The sequence below is a fragment of the Myxine glutinosa genome, chromosome 1, assembly GCF_964187855.1.
Source record: "Myxine glutinosa chromosome 1, kmMyxGlut1.1, whole genome shotgun sequence".
Classification (NCBI taxonomy): domain Eukaryota; kingdom Metazoa; phylum Chordata; class Myxini; order Myxiniformes; family Myxinidae; genus Myxine; species Myxine glutinosa.
Genome location: NC_136261.1, coordinates 421269817 through 421282477, shown reverse-complemented (window position 1 = coordinate 421282477; position 12661 = coordinate 421269817). Strand labels below are relative to the sequence as shown.

General features: G+C 46.3%; 1 protein-coding gene across 1 annotated transcript in view; it reads right to left on the bottom strand.

Annotated features, from left to right (window-relative positions):
- LOC137413745 (E3 ubiquitin/ISG15 ligase TRIM25-like) overlaps positions 1-12661 on the bottom strand; it is a 40783-nt gene that overhangs the window by 12257 nt on the left and 15865 nt on the right. Inside the window, exons 4-6 of the mRNA XM_068099181.2 lie at positions 12026-12259; positions 10559-10581; positions 4981-5108 (exon numbers count right to left, since the gene is read on the bottom strand). Of these exons, the coding sequence (XP_067955282.2) occupies positions 4981-5108; positions 10559-10581; positions 12026-12259 (385 nt within the window). The remainder of the gene's footprint in view (positions 1-4980; positions 5109-10558; positions 10582-12025; positions 12260-12661) is intronic.

The window sequence follows — 12661 nt, the reverse complement described above, 5'->3', positions numbered from 1 at the left end:
TGCGGTCCACCATGGTAAGGAGGTGTGTGAACCCCCGCGATGGGGGCAGAGGTCCCACCAAGTCGACGTGGACCTGGTCGAACCGACGCTCGGGCACCGTAAATGGGGCCAACGGGGCCCGGGTGTGGCAGTGGACCTTTGCGCGCTGGCACGCGAGGCACGTCCTGGCCCAGTCACGGACGTTCTTCCTGAGGCCATGCCAGACGAACTTCGCCACGACGAGCTTCTGGGAGGCCTTCGTGCCTGGGTGCCCGCGACGTCAAACGGCACCTCGGTGACGCGGAGGCCCGTGATGGCGGTCCGCAAGGCCTGGAGGTCGGGGTCGGCGGTCTGGTAATCCACCATCCGGGCATAGTCGATCCCCAGGTGGACCGTGTGTGCGACGGACCGGGAAAGGCAATCCGCTACTGGGTTGTCTTTGCCACGACGTGACGGATGTCCGTCGTGTACTCTGACACGGAAGAGAGGTGACGCTGCTGCCGGGCCGACCATGGCTCGGCGACCTTGGACATCACGAACACAAAGGGCTTGTGATCAACGAAAGCCGTGAACGGGCGGCCCTTGAGCAGATGGCGGAAGTGTCGGACCGCCAGGTGGAGCCCGGGCAGCTCGCGGTCGAATGTGCTGTAGCGGCGTTCATGCAGGCGAAGCTGCCGGCTAAAAAACGCCAGCGGCTGCCAAGCACCACGCACCCACTGCTCGTGCACCGCGCCCACCGCGTAGTCCGATGCGTCGGTGGTGAGGGCGATCGGTGCATCAGGCGCCGGGTGCGCCAACATGGTGGCGTTGGCCAGGGCCAGCTTTGCGCCTGCAAACGCCACGGCCATCGGCTCCGACCAGGCGATGTTACCTTGGCCCAGCTTGCCCCGGAGGGCCTCGTGCAGGGGGCGGAGGAGCTGGGCGACGTGGGGCACGAAGCGGTGGTAAAAATTTACCATGCCCAGGAATTCCTGGAGCCCCTTGATCGTGCGGGGGCGCGGGAAACCCCTGACCGCCTCCACCTTGGCCGGTAAAGGGACGGCCCCGTGCCTGGTGAAGCGGTGCCCCAAGAAGTCGATGGCAGTGATGCCGAAACGGCACTTCGCGGGGTTGACAATCAGGCCATGCTGACCCAGACATTCGAAGAGCGTGCGGAGGTGGAGCAGGTGCTCCTCCCGGGACGAGCTCGCGACTAGGATGTCGTCCAGGTAGACGTAGATGAAAGGTAATTCGCGCAAGACGCTGTCCATGAGCCGCTGGAATGCCTGGGCCGCATTCTTCAACCCAAAAGGCATCCGCAGGAACTCAAAGAGGCCGAAAGGGGTGATGACGGCCGTCTTTGGGACATCGTCCAGTTGGACGGGGACCTGGTGATAGCCCCGGATGAGGTCCACCTTGGAGAACACGGTCGTTTGCCAACCGGGTGGAAAAGTCTTGAATATGTGGGACCGGGTAGCGATCGGGGGTGGTGGCATCGTTGAGCCGGCGGTAGTCACCGCACGGCCGCCATCTGCCGCCGGGCTTTGGCACAATGTGCAGAGGAGAGGCCCATGCGCTGTTGGAGCGCCGTACGATGCCCAGCCGCTCCAGCGTGGCGAACTCCGCTTTCAGTGCCCGGGCCCGGGCATAGACCGGTGGGCCGACGGTGGGGATATGGTGCTCCACCCCGTGTTTGACGGCCACCGCTGAAAACGTGGGCTGCGTGTGCCGGGAAACTGGCGAGGAGGCGGGTAAACTCGTCCGCTGCCGGAAGCGTACAAACTAATCTCGTCGGGACGGAACCACTCAGCAAGCCGCTTGGCAAGTCACTCGGTGAGCCGCTCAGCGAGCTGCTCAACGAGCCGCTCAGCGAACAAGTGAGCGAGCTGAAGGTTTCGGCCTGGATGAGACGTCTGCGCTTAACGTCGACTAACAGCCCATGCGCACACAGGAAGTCTGCACCGAGCAGGGCCATTGGCACGCTGGCGGTGACGAACGACCATTGGAAGCGCTGCCCTCCGAACCGCAGTGAGAGGCAACGCTTCCCGAATGTGCGGATGGGTGTGCCATTGGCGGCAAGCAAAGCGGGGCCCTGGCCCGCGGCTTGCTTGTCGGACGCGGAGGCAGGGAGGACGCTTACCTGCGCTCCCGTGTCGCACAGAAAAGGACGACCGGACGAGGTGTCCGTGATGAACAGGAGGCTGCCAGAATGGCCGACGCTCATGGCCGCAAGTGAGCGCCGGCCCGGTTGTTTACCGACCCGTCGAAAGAACATGGCGGGCGGCACGTTCTAGCCTTGCGGCCGAACCTGGCATGGTAGTAGCAACAGGTTTGTGGCGGTGGCCCCCGTGGCGGCCATGCCGGCGGCGGTGGTGGTGGCGGCGGCATTAGTGGGCGGGGCGTAGCAGCGGCCACGAGGGAAGCAGGGGGCGCTGTAGCCTCCGCACCGGCATCCACTACGGCAGCACCGTACACAGACCGCATGTCGCAGGCCGCGAAAAACTTGTCGGCCTCTCTGGCCAGGGTGCGGGCTCCGTTATTTTGGAACCGGCCAGCACGAGGTGCACCTGCACAGGTAGCTGGTGTAGGAAAAGTGCTCGGAATAAGAAATCCGGGCGCTGTTCTCCAAGCAGGGACAGCATGAAATCCATCTGGACGGATGGTCGTGTCGTCGAGGGCGGGAAGGTCCAGGAGGCGGTTGGCGCGTTCGACCTCCGTGAGCCCGAACGTGGCGAGGAGGAGACGTTTGAGTGCCTCGTACTTGTGGTCGCCCGGCGGGCGCCGAAGGATGGACACGACGCGGGCGGCAGTGCCTGGCCCGAGGGCGGCGACCACGTGGTAGCACCTGGACTCGTCCGCCGTGATGCCCCGGAGTTGGAATTGAGTTTCGGCCTGCACAAACCAAACGTCGGCTTGCGCTTCGCAAAACTCCGGGAGTTTGATTGCGACGGCGTTGGTAGCCATGGCACGTTCGGGGGTCAGCAATGGCTGAACCAATCGGGGTCACCAGTGTGGTGCAGTGCACACATGACTCGATTGCCAGAGAGGTGGGCCACAATGCGTGGATACAAACAAGTCTTTATTACAAGCTCGCATATCAGCACTGGGCGGGCTCAAGCTTAGAGCCCGCATATATGTCCCGAGGCCACGCCTTGACCCCGGGCGTGGTCGGTCGGCCAAAAGGCAAGGCATGTATTCCAGTTCCATGCCTGGCCGCTCGCGCCACCCACTGGTGCGCGGAACTATTGATAGTTGTGCCCGCCACACCATAATGATTGTTTCCATGGATGGTTTTCACAAAGTACACTTATGCAGTACTGCGCATATACGATATATATATATTTGGCATTGGGGGGGGGGGGGGTGTACATTGAATGTATCTGTACATGTTTAGATATTTGGCTAAAAGATAAAAACAATCTTCAAAAGCATGAAACAAGAACATTTCACATCTTGTAGTTTTTGTTCATCTCTAATAATTTCCAGAGAGGGGCCGGTGGAGCATCCGGAGAAGGTGGAGCTGGATCAGAACAACTTGATAAATCTTTGGAAGTGAAGGGAAACGGGAACAGGGTTCTTCTTCTTCGCTCCATTTACAGATTATTTAAAATTCCATATTTCCTCCTTTTCATTCTTTCCTTTTTCTTCCATTTTATTTTCCTCTTGATAGAACGGCTTCGGGGTCACGACCAAAATAAATATCTTGCTAGATGTCGACATATAACATGGTTCTTGGAGGTATTATGAAGGTGATTTGTGTTATAGTGTTAAAGTTTATAATTGAAAAAGGTATATTTATAAATCGATTCAGGGTTTTACCGCCGTTTTCCCCAGTATCTATTACATCACCCTATCTAACACTTTACATGAGTTCTTCATGCCTGTTGTTTGTGTGATTTTTTTTACCCCATTTCCTCCATTCTTGATCCCTCTGCTCTCTTCGATTTCCGACCATCTCTAATATGTCGAGGATGAATCCCTTCTTACAGTAATTCCTTCTGATCAAACTCCCAAAATCTCTACTCACTGCAAATATCTGATATTTTATCTGATTTGTGGAACTGTTTTCTGGAGACGATTCAATGCAAATTTTCCTTCCAGGAACTACAAGTACGTGTTACACCAACATATTGTGACATCTCCCATCACTACCTGTAAATATTTCTGCCCTTGTGAACCCTACCTCTCCCAAGCCCCGTGGTTTCAGATATTTCCTCCCCCCCATCTTTAGTTTTCTCCTGTTTGTTGGATACCTTGCTTGTTGCATCTCCCTGTTGTGTACACCTGTTTCCCCCAATGAAACCAGTTTGCGTTTTGCCCTCTGTAACCTCACTTATCGTGAGCCATGATATGGAACATAATAAAAATATTATCATTTGTTCCTTTTCTAGAATCTTTAAAGGTGGATGGAGTTTATGTTTTCACCCCTGTCTGTCTGTCCGTTTGTGAACAAAATATCTCAATAAAGTTGTGGACGGATTCAAACAAAATTTGGCAGAGCTGTAGTGTATGTGACAGCGATGAAATTATTAGATTTTGGCGAAGATCCGGATTCGGATCCGGCTAGTAGAATTTATTAAGTGATTCTTCACCATTGGGAGATAACACCAAAAACGATACATAGCAGGATATCTCAAAACGTTATAGACGGATTTGGACGAAACTTGTTGGACAGGTTGTGTTTATGAGAAGGAAGAAACAATTCAATTTTGGTGAAAGTCCGGATCTGTATCCAGCTCGTAGAATTTTTTAAGTGATTCTTCACCATTGGGACAAAGGGCCAAAAACGATATATAGCAGGGTATGTCAAAAAGTTGTGGATGGATGATTTTGATTAAATGTGATTCTGTATTGTGATTGCCTTGTCTACTCTGGGATACAAAACGTAAAGTGTTCACCTGGCGGAGGTATACTCTCCCATGAGTGCCGTTCTAGTCTCTTCCTGTTTCTCTTTCATATTTATCCCACGTTTTGTGTTCCCTTATTATTTTCTTTATAAAACGTCCAGTTTGTGTCACTCACTGTGTATCTTCTCAAGAAAGTTCTTATTGAGTGTGATGAGCTCATCCAAGTTCTTCTCCTCTTTCGAGAAGTCCAGAACTGGGAGCGGTGTCCTCTTCATGGATTTAAAGTCTGACATGGTCTCAAGCCTCGGAATAAAAAGGAAAAACATCAGTTTTTAAAATTATTGGAGGAGAGAATATTGTTAAAATAATACATTTTTACAAATCAAAACAAGTAAACTGGAAAAGAATGGTAAATAATTAAAAATAGAAAATATATCGAGTGAATTTTTGTATTAATTTGTATTTTTATTCAGAAGTCGAGATTCTAGAGGAGCCGAATCGAGAATAAAGTAAACAGGTAGAAAAAAACCGATGAACAGGATGGAAAGAGAGTGACGGTTAGGGATGTAGAGAATGAGGTGTGCGTTGGAGAAAGAATAAATCAATGATGAATGAGATGATTGAAAGATGAGATGAAGAGCACGAGGCAAGAAGCAGATTTGGTGAGTCAGTTGGTCATGGACTCGGCTTCCTGGCAGGAGATGGACAGAACAAAGGCCATGTTCCGAAGTGATGGGATAGAAAACCATCTGTCTGCAGAGAGAAGACCTAGGTGAGAATAATCCAACAAGGTGTTTGTGGTGGGACTTGGGACAACACCATTCTCAGAAGTCATGTTTGTTACCATCTGTTTGTGTTCCCATCTGAGCTCCTCGGACAAGATGCAGAGAATCCAGGTTCAAATGTTATAAACCATGTTTTTGTCCATTGTCCATCAATCTCCATGTAATTCATGTATCCAGGTTCAAATGTTATAAACCATTTCTTTGTCCATTGTCCATCAATCTCCTTCTAATTCATGTATCCAGGTTCAAATGTTATAAACCATGTCTTTGTCCATTGTCCATCAATCTCCTTGTAATTCATGTATCCAGGTTCAAATGTTATAAACCATGTCCATTGTAGATCAATCTCTTTGTAATTCATGTTGATGTACACCATCTACTAAAGCATTTGTCCTGTACTGTTCGACAGTGTATCATGTTCCGTGCATGGATGACACTTGCATACCTATGATACCATATGTAAGAAATTGTTTATTTTCTCTGACTCTGTAATGTTTGTTGGGTGGGATGTTCATTGTGAAAGTTGATGAGTGGGAAGATGACAAGGGCACCACCGGTCAAAAGTTTTAGAACACCTCAATATTCCAAGTTTTTATTGAGATTAATACAGTTTAATGTCTCAATGTACTCTGAAATTAAGCATAGAACAAATAAACAATTGGAGATAAAAAAAGAAATCATAGAATCATTGCAAAGAAATTGCAAAGAAAGCCAAGGTGTCAGTGAGTACAGTTTCCTACACCATCAAAAGACACTTGGAAACTGGAGGAAACTCTGACAGGAAGAAGTCTGGCAGACCCAAAGCCACAACAGAATCAGAAGACAAGTTTCTGAGAGTCAAGAGCTTGCGTGATAGGCGGCTCACAGGACAACAGCTTCAAGCACAGCTTAACACTGGTCGAAGTAAGCAAGTTTCAGTTTCAACTGTGAAGAGAAGACTTCGAGCTGCAGGTTTGACAGGTCGAGTGGCAGTAAGAAAGCCATTGCTAAGATGGCAAAATAAGAAAAATAGGCTTGCCTGGGCCATGAAGCACTGCCAGTGGACTACTGAAGACTGGAAAAGTGGAAGAAGGTCTTGTGCACCGATGAATCAAAATTTGAAATCTTTGGTTCATCACGCAGGGTTTTTGTTCACCGCCGAATCGGCAAAAGGATCGTTCCTCAGTGTGTGACACCAACTGTCAAACATGGAGGAGGAAGCATGATGGTCTGGGGCTCTTTTGCTGGATCCAGAGTCGGCGATGCACAGAGTGACTGGCACCCTGAACCAAAAGGGCTACCACAGCATTTTGCATCGCCATGCAATACCCTCTGGTATACGCCGAGTTGGTCCGGGGTTCATCCTACAGCAAGATAATGACCCAAAACACACCTCCAGGCTATGTCAAAACTACCTTCGAGGAAAAGAACAAGATGGAAGGATTCAAATCATGGAATGGCCAGCACAGTCTCCAGACTTAAACCCCATCGAGCTGGTTTGGGATGAACTGGACAGAAGGGTGAAAGAAAGCAACCTTCAAGTGCAACACATTTGTGGGAACTTCTGCAACAATGTTGGGAAGAACTTCCCGAACTATATATGATGTCCATTGTAGAAAGAATGCCACGAGTGTGTTCGGCGGTTATATCTGCAAAAGGTGGCTACTTTGCTGAGTAAAAAAAAATTCAATTAAATGTTGTTAAACAAAATGATTCTATGATTTATTTTTTATCTCCAATTATTTAATTGTTCTATGCTTAATCTCATAGTACATTGAGACATTAAAGTGCGTAAATTTCAATAAAAACTTGAAAAATTGAGGTGTTCTAAAACTTTCGACCGTTAGTGTATTCTTGGGGAAAATGCCAGGAGCATAGAAAAGGCCCCTCTATATGGTATGTGCTATGCCGCAAATTATAGTAAAGAAGGGACATTCTGAAAAAATCTCGTGTGCATGCTGGACTACCCTTGTGTTCTTCGGAGGAACCAAGAAATGCTCTAGAAAAGTTCCTATAAAGGGGCACCCTACATCTGGCAAATAAAATACATTTGCTTCTTCTTGCAGCTGTATGAATCAAATTGGCACCGCATTATACAGACTTGGCATTTAATATGGAATATTTTTTTTTCTTGACTTGGATTTACTTTCTTAACTCAGTATATCAATCTGGTGAGTTTCTTTTACACTTTGGTGATTTATTTGTTAAAAGAACCATGTCACTGATTGTCTGTCGCAGCAAGAAGTCAACAACAGGATTATATCACAGGTGGCGTGGCAAAATGTACGGACAGGTGCATTTGATGATTGGCTTCACAGTCGGGTATACAAGGGTTGTTGCGTTCTGTATTAGTGGAAAACAACTGCTGCATGTCTCCAAAAGTTATTGCCGCTTCCTCTGGAGATGGTCTGTCAACTCAACAATGCTGTTTGTCATGCAGTGGTGGCTTTACGAAATTACGGCATGAAACAGCGTGCTATTGCTCGGCAGTATGACATCACTCAAGGTCAGGTGTCAAAGATCCTGAAACGAAATGCTCAGAGTGGTGTCCCTACTCCAATACCGAGGCCAGGACGTCCCCGCAGAACCACAAGGAGGGATGATCACCAGCTGCACCGGTTAGTCCGCAATGGCTGTACCAAGTCAGCTAATCGGCTTAGGGCTGAGTGGCAGCAACTGACAAATGTGCCTGTATCCAGAAGGCTAGTCAACGAACGACTGGGTTCAAGCAGGCTATCGTGCCAGGCGTCCCCTGAGAAAGCCATGCCTGACCAGACAACACCGCCAGCGCCAATTTCAGTGGGCCTGAGAGCACCGTCAATGGCAGCCAGGACACTGGAATCATGTGATCTTCAGTGACGAGTCTAGATTTCTGGTCTATCGTCAAGATGTCCGAGTGCGCAGACAAGTGCATGAAGCCCACAACAAAGATTGTATAGTGCCAAGAGTCCAAGCTGGAGGTGGTGGGGTGACCGTTTGGGCTGCTTTTCATGCAGGGGGCAAAAGTGACCTGGTTGTTCTGAATGGAAACCTGAACCAGTTCAAGTACAGGGCCATTCTGGAAGAAACATTGCTTCCATTTGCTCGTGCAGCCTTTCGAGGAAACTTTGTCTTCCAAGATGACAACGCTCGGCCTCATCGTGCTCGCATGATCCAACATTTTCTTGCTGACTGTAGTGTAGAGCATATGGAGTGGCCTGCCATATCCCCAGATATGAATCCAATAGAGAACTTGTGGGCAGAATTAACGCGTCAAATCGACCACTTGGACCAGCAGCCGACCTCTGTGCGTGAATTGCAGCAGACTATTGTCACTGCATGGCAAGCGATTCCTGTCCAAACCTTGGCAAATCTCGTGAACAGCATGCCTCGACGTTTACGTGCTCCCCTGAATGCTCATGGGGGTTACACGAAGTACTGAACTGTAATTTTACTGTCCGTAATCCCAGTCGTAATTTAACTTTTGTTTTTGTTAAAAAAAATTTTGGCTAATGTGCAAAATAAAGAGATACTTCTGGAAAACGTACAGAAGTTTAACACAGTACTGTCCATGAATTGAGTTCGATATCAGTTTACATCACTTTCGAGGATCAATTTATTCATTTCGAAATGTCAAATGTGGTTTTTGTTTCTTTTAAAGGTCACATTAACAAAATCTAGAATACTTTCAACATAATTCCAATGAACTTTTGGTTCTAAGACATCTTGAAAAGTAAGTTCACCCCCACAAAAAAAATATTCCATATTAAATGCCAAGTCTGTATATCAATATACATATTATTATATATCAATATTCATATTACTTTGAATTTCTCTGAGCAACGCCGGGTTCTTCAGCTTGTGTTTTATATTTTGAACACAAGAACACAAATCTCTTTGTTAGCACTTCCAAAAACCTCCAGTTTAGCAGTATTTGGAGAAACGCAAATTTCCGCTATATTGACCAAACAAATTTGCCGTTCACGCTTTCAACCTTGGAAAATATCGAGGTCCAGACAAAAAATATATAGATCGTGCTCGGAAACGCAAACCAAGAGTTGAAAAGACCCTTCCATGCCCTTTTCTCAAGACAGTGTGGGGTAAGGTGTTTTATGAATTATCTTTAGAAATGGTTTGGAAGGGAACGAGGAATAAATAGAGAAAGCAGTTGAAGAAGAAGGTGAGCAGAGATCATGGATGGACATGGAGCAGAGAAGGTGAGCAGAGATCACAGATGGACATGGAGAGAAGAATCAATAAGACCGAGTGGAACACGAGCAAATTAGCAGAACAGAATATTCAAGGATGTTTGAGACTTCGAGTGTATCAATGAACACAGTAGATCTCGACAATTTAGAAGTGAATAGTTTTAAGTTGATGAGTATGGGAAAGAATAAAGAAAAGGCCAGAAAGGAATGAACTAAACAAGATAAACTCAAATGAGGATCAATGAGGATTTAAGGAGCTTCTTAAAGTTTGTGTTCAATTAATAACACAAATGAACTTTATAATGACCCTCCTCCCTAAATTAACCCAAAACTGTTCATTTATAGATCATAAATGAGGAAGGAAATCGCGGGAGGAAAATAATCTAGTTCACGAGGACAACTGAGTAACCTGAATCAGTTACATCTTGTTCACCCCGTGTGTCCTTCTCTCACACTCATTCTTTCCCTCACCCTCATTCTTTACCAAACCCTCATTCTTTCCCTAACCCTCATTCTTTCCCTAATGTTCATTCTTTCCCTAACCCTCATTCTTTCCCTAACCCTCATTCTTTCCTTAACCCTCATTCTTTCCCAAACCCTCATTCTTTTCCTCACCCTCATTCTTTCCCTCATCCTCATTCTTTCCCTCATCCTCATTCTTTCCCTCATCCTCATTTCTTAAAGTCTCCCTTTATTTTGTCTCATTTTATTATTTAGTAAATATATTTAAATGTTTAAAACACGATTGGGTCAAAAACATCAGGATGTGCTGATAATGTGTCGGACAACAATGCAGTCTCACCTTTTTAACAGGTCCTTGGAACCCTGAAAAGGAAGAAAACAAAGAATGAGTTCAAGATATTTGAATAAATGAATGTTTGTTTTTATTTATTAAATACTAGAGAGTTCACAGAACATGATACCCCACACAGTGTTCAATTATGTTCTTCAATTTTAATAAAACTAGGGCATGCCCGTACGTGGGTGCAATGCCCGTACGTGGGTACGTGGGTACGTGGGTGCGAGTACGGTGACAATCCCCCCCCTCTATTTACATGAAATAGTTTGGTCCATGAAATGGTTTGGTCCATTCGCAACGCCAAAGCGAACGGCGAACGGCTTGCGAGTACAGTGACAATCCCCCCCCCCCTCTATTTACATGAAATGGTTTGGTCCATTCGCAACGACCACAGAACCACCCCCCCCCCCCTCTATTTACATGAAATGGTTTGGTCCATTCGCAACGCCAAAGCGAACGGCGAACGGCTAAATCGCCATAGCTCGGTAACTACTTGTCCGATTAATTTCAAACCTTGAAAAGGCACATCCTCGGGTCCCCAGCAATATACCTGGCAAGTTTAAAGTATATCGGACCCGTGGTTGTCGAGAAACAGCGGTCACAGACAAACATACAAACATACAAACATACAAACACACACACAGAGATTAATGGAATTATAGATAGATAGTGATTTTAAAGATCATCATTAAAAATATCCAGGTGTTTAGTGTTACTGAAGCAATCTTGTACATCACCATGTACACTGCAATAAGACGACGTTGAGTCACAGTTTAGGAGATGGAGGCTGCACATGCACGGGGTAACAAAGAAAGACGTTTTCAATTTGGTAAGGAAAAGATAAATTTGATTTTAATTTTGAAAGAGTACGACACTTCCCTTTGGTGAAAACACCTGATAAGGTAAATCAGTAACCCGAACAGTATTCACATGAATAACATTGAATCTTTCAGGAACAAAGTATGTGAAGAGGTTGTTTGACCATAATTCATGCTAACGTTCTCCAGGTGGTTACATACAGGTAACTTTGACTACCTGGATAAATCAAAACATTCACGAATGATCCAGCACATGATGAAAGCCATGATGTCATGGTACCTGGAGGTCACTGTGAGCATCACTTGGATAAAATCCTTGGTTGAAATGATTGAAACCCTCAACAGTGACCAGGTAGTCGTGCTATATCACTGCTTTGGAGACCATGACATGAACTCACTCTTATCCCAAACCTTCATTGTGACAAAACCTAAATCTCACTTCATGATGACAAACACACCTGGAAATGCATTCACTCACCTTTCTCATCCATTTCATTAATCATTTTTGAACCATTGGATGGTATACTGCACCTTTACCATCAATCGTGACAAGGCCTCAACTCAAGGCTTATACTTGAATAGTGACAAACTCCCCCCAAACAGTATATTTTAAACATTAAAACTTTTGTAATACGTTTATGATAAACCACACCTGTAGAAAAGAAATGGCCTCCAGATCCTGGAATGCTGTGTCCATTGTGGATTTTCCTTGACGTAGATCCTCCATCTGCTGCTCCAGTTTCTCCCTCTGCTTCCCAAGAAGAGAAAGCTTCTCCATTTTCCTCTTGTTGATTTCACTCTTCATCAGATCCACAGATTCATTCACCAATTGGCACACCAACCTCCGCTTCTCCTCCAAACTGTCCTCAGCATTTCTGCTGGAGTTCTGGGAGGAATCATTGTTTGATTATTCAAAAATCAATAAGAAACTTTCAGAGAAAATGTAGAAATTAACAAAAAGTATAATGGATTATGGCTGATAGGATCAGATCACTGTACCTGGAGTGGGTTTTGAAGGTAAAACACTCTTATCTGAAAATATTTTTCAGTGCAGGAATCCAATAGGAAATTGCAACATCCAAGAAGTCTGAATTAACATTTCAGGGTTGCAATTTATTTATTTTCAAAATTGATGCACATGGAGGATAAAAGTGAAACTAGAAAATATAATCCAAAGCAAATGTGTTGATGGATATGCCTCTGTCCATGTTAGATGCAAACCCGCTGTTACGTTTCATCTCAAAGGTTGAAAAAACAAGACCGAAAGTCTATCAGTGGCATAGCAGGG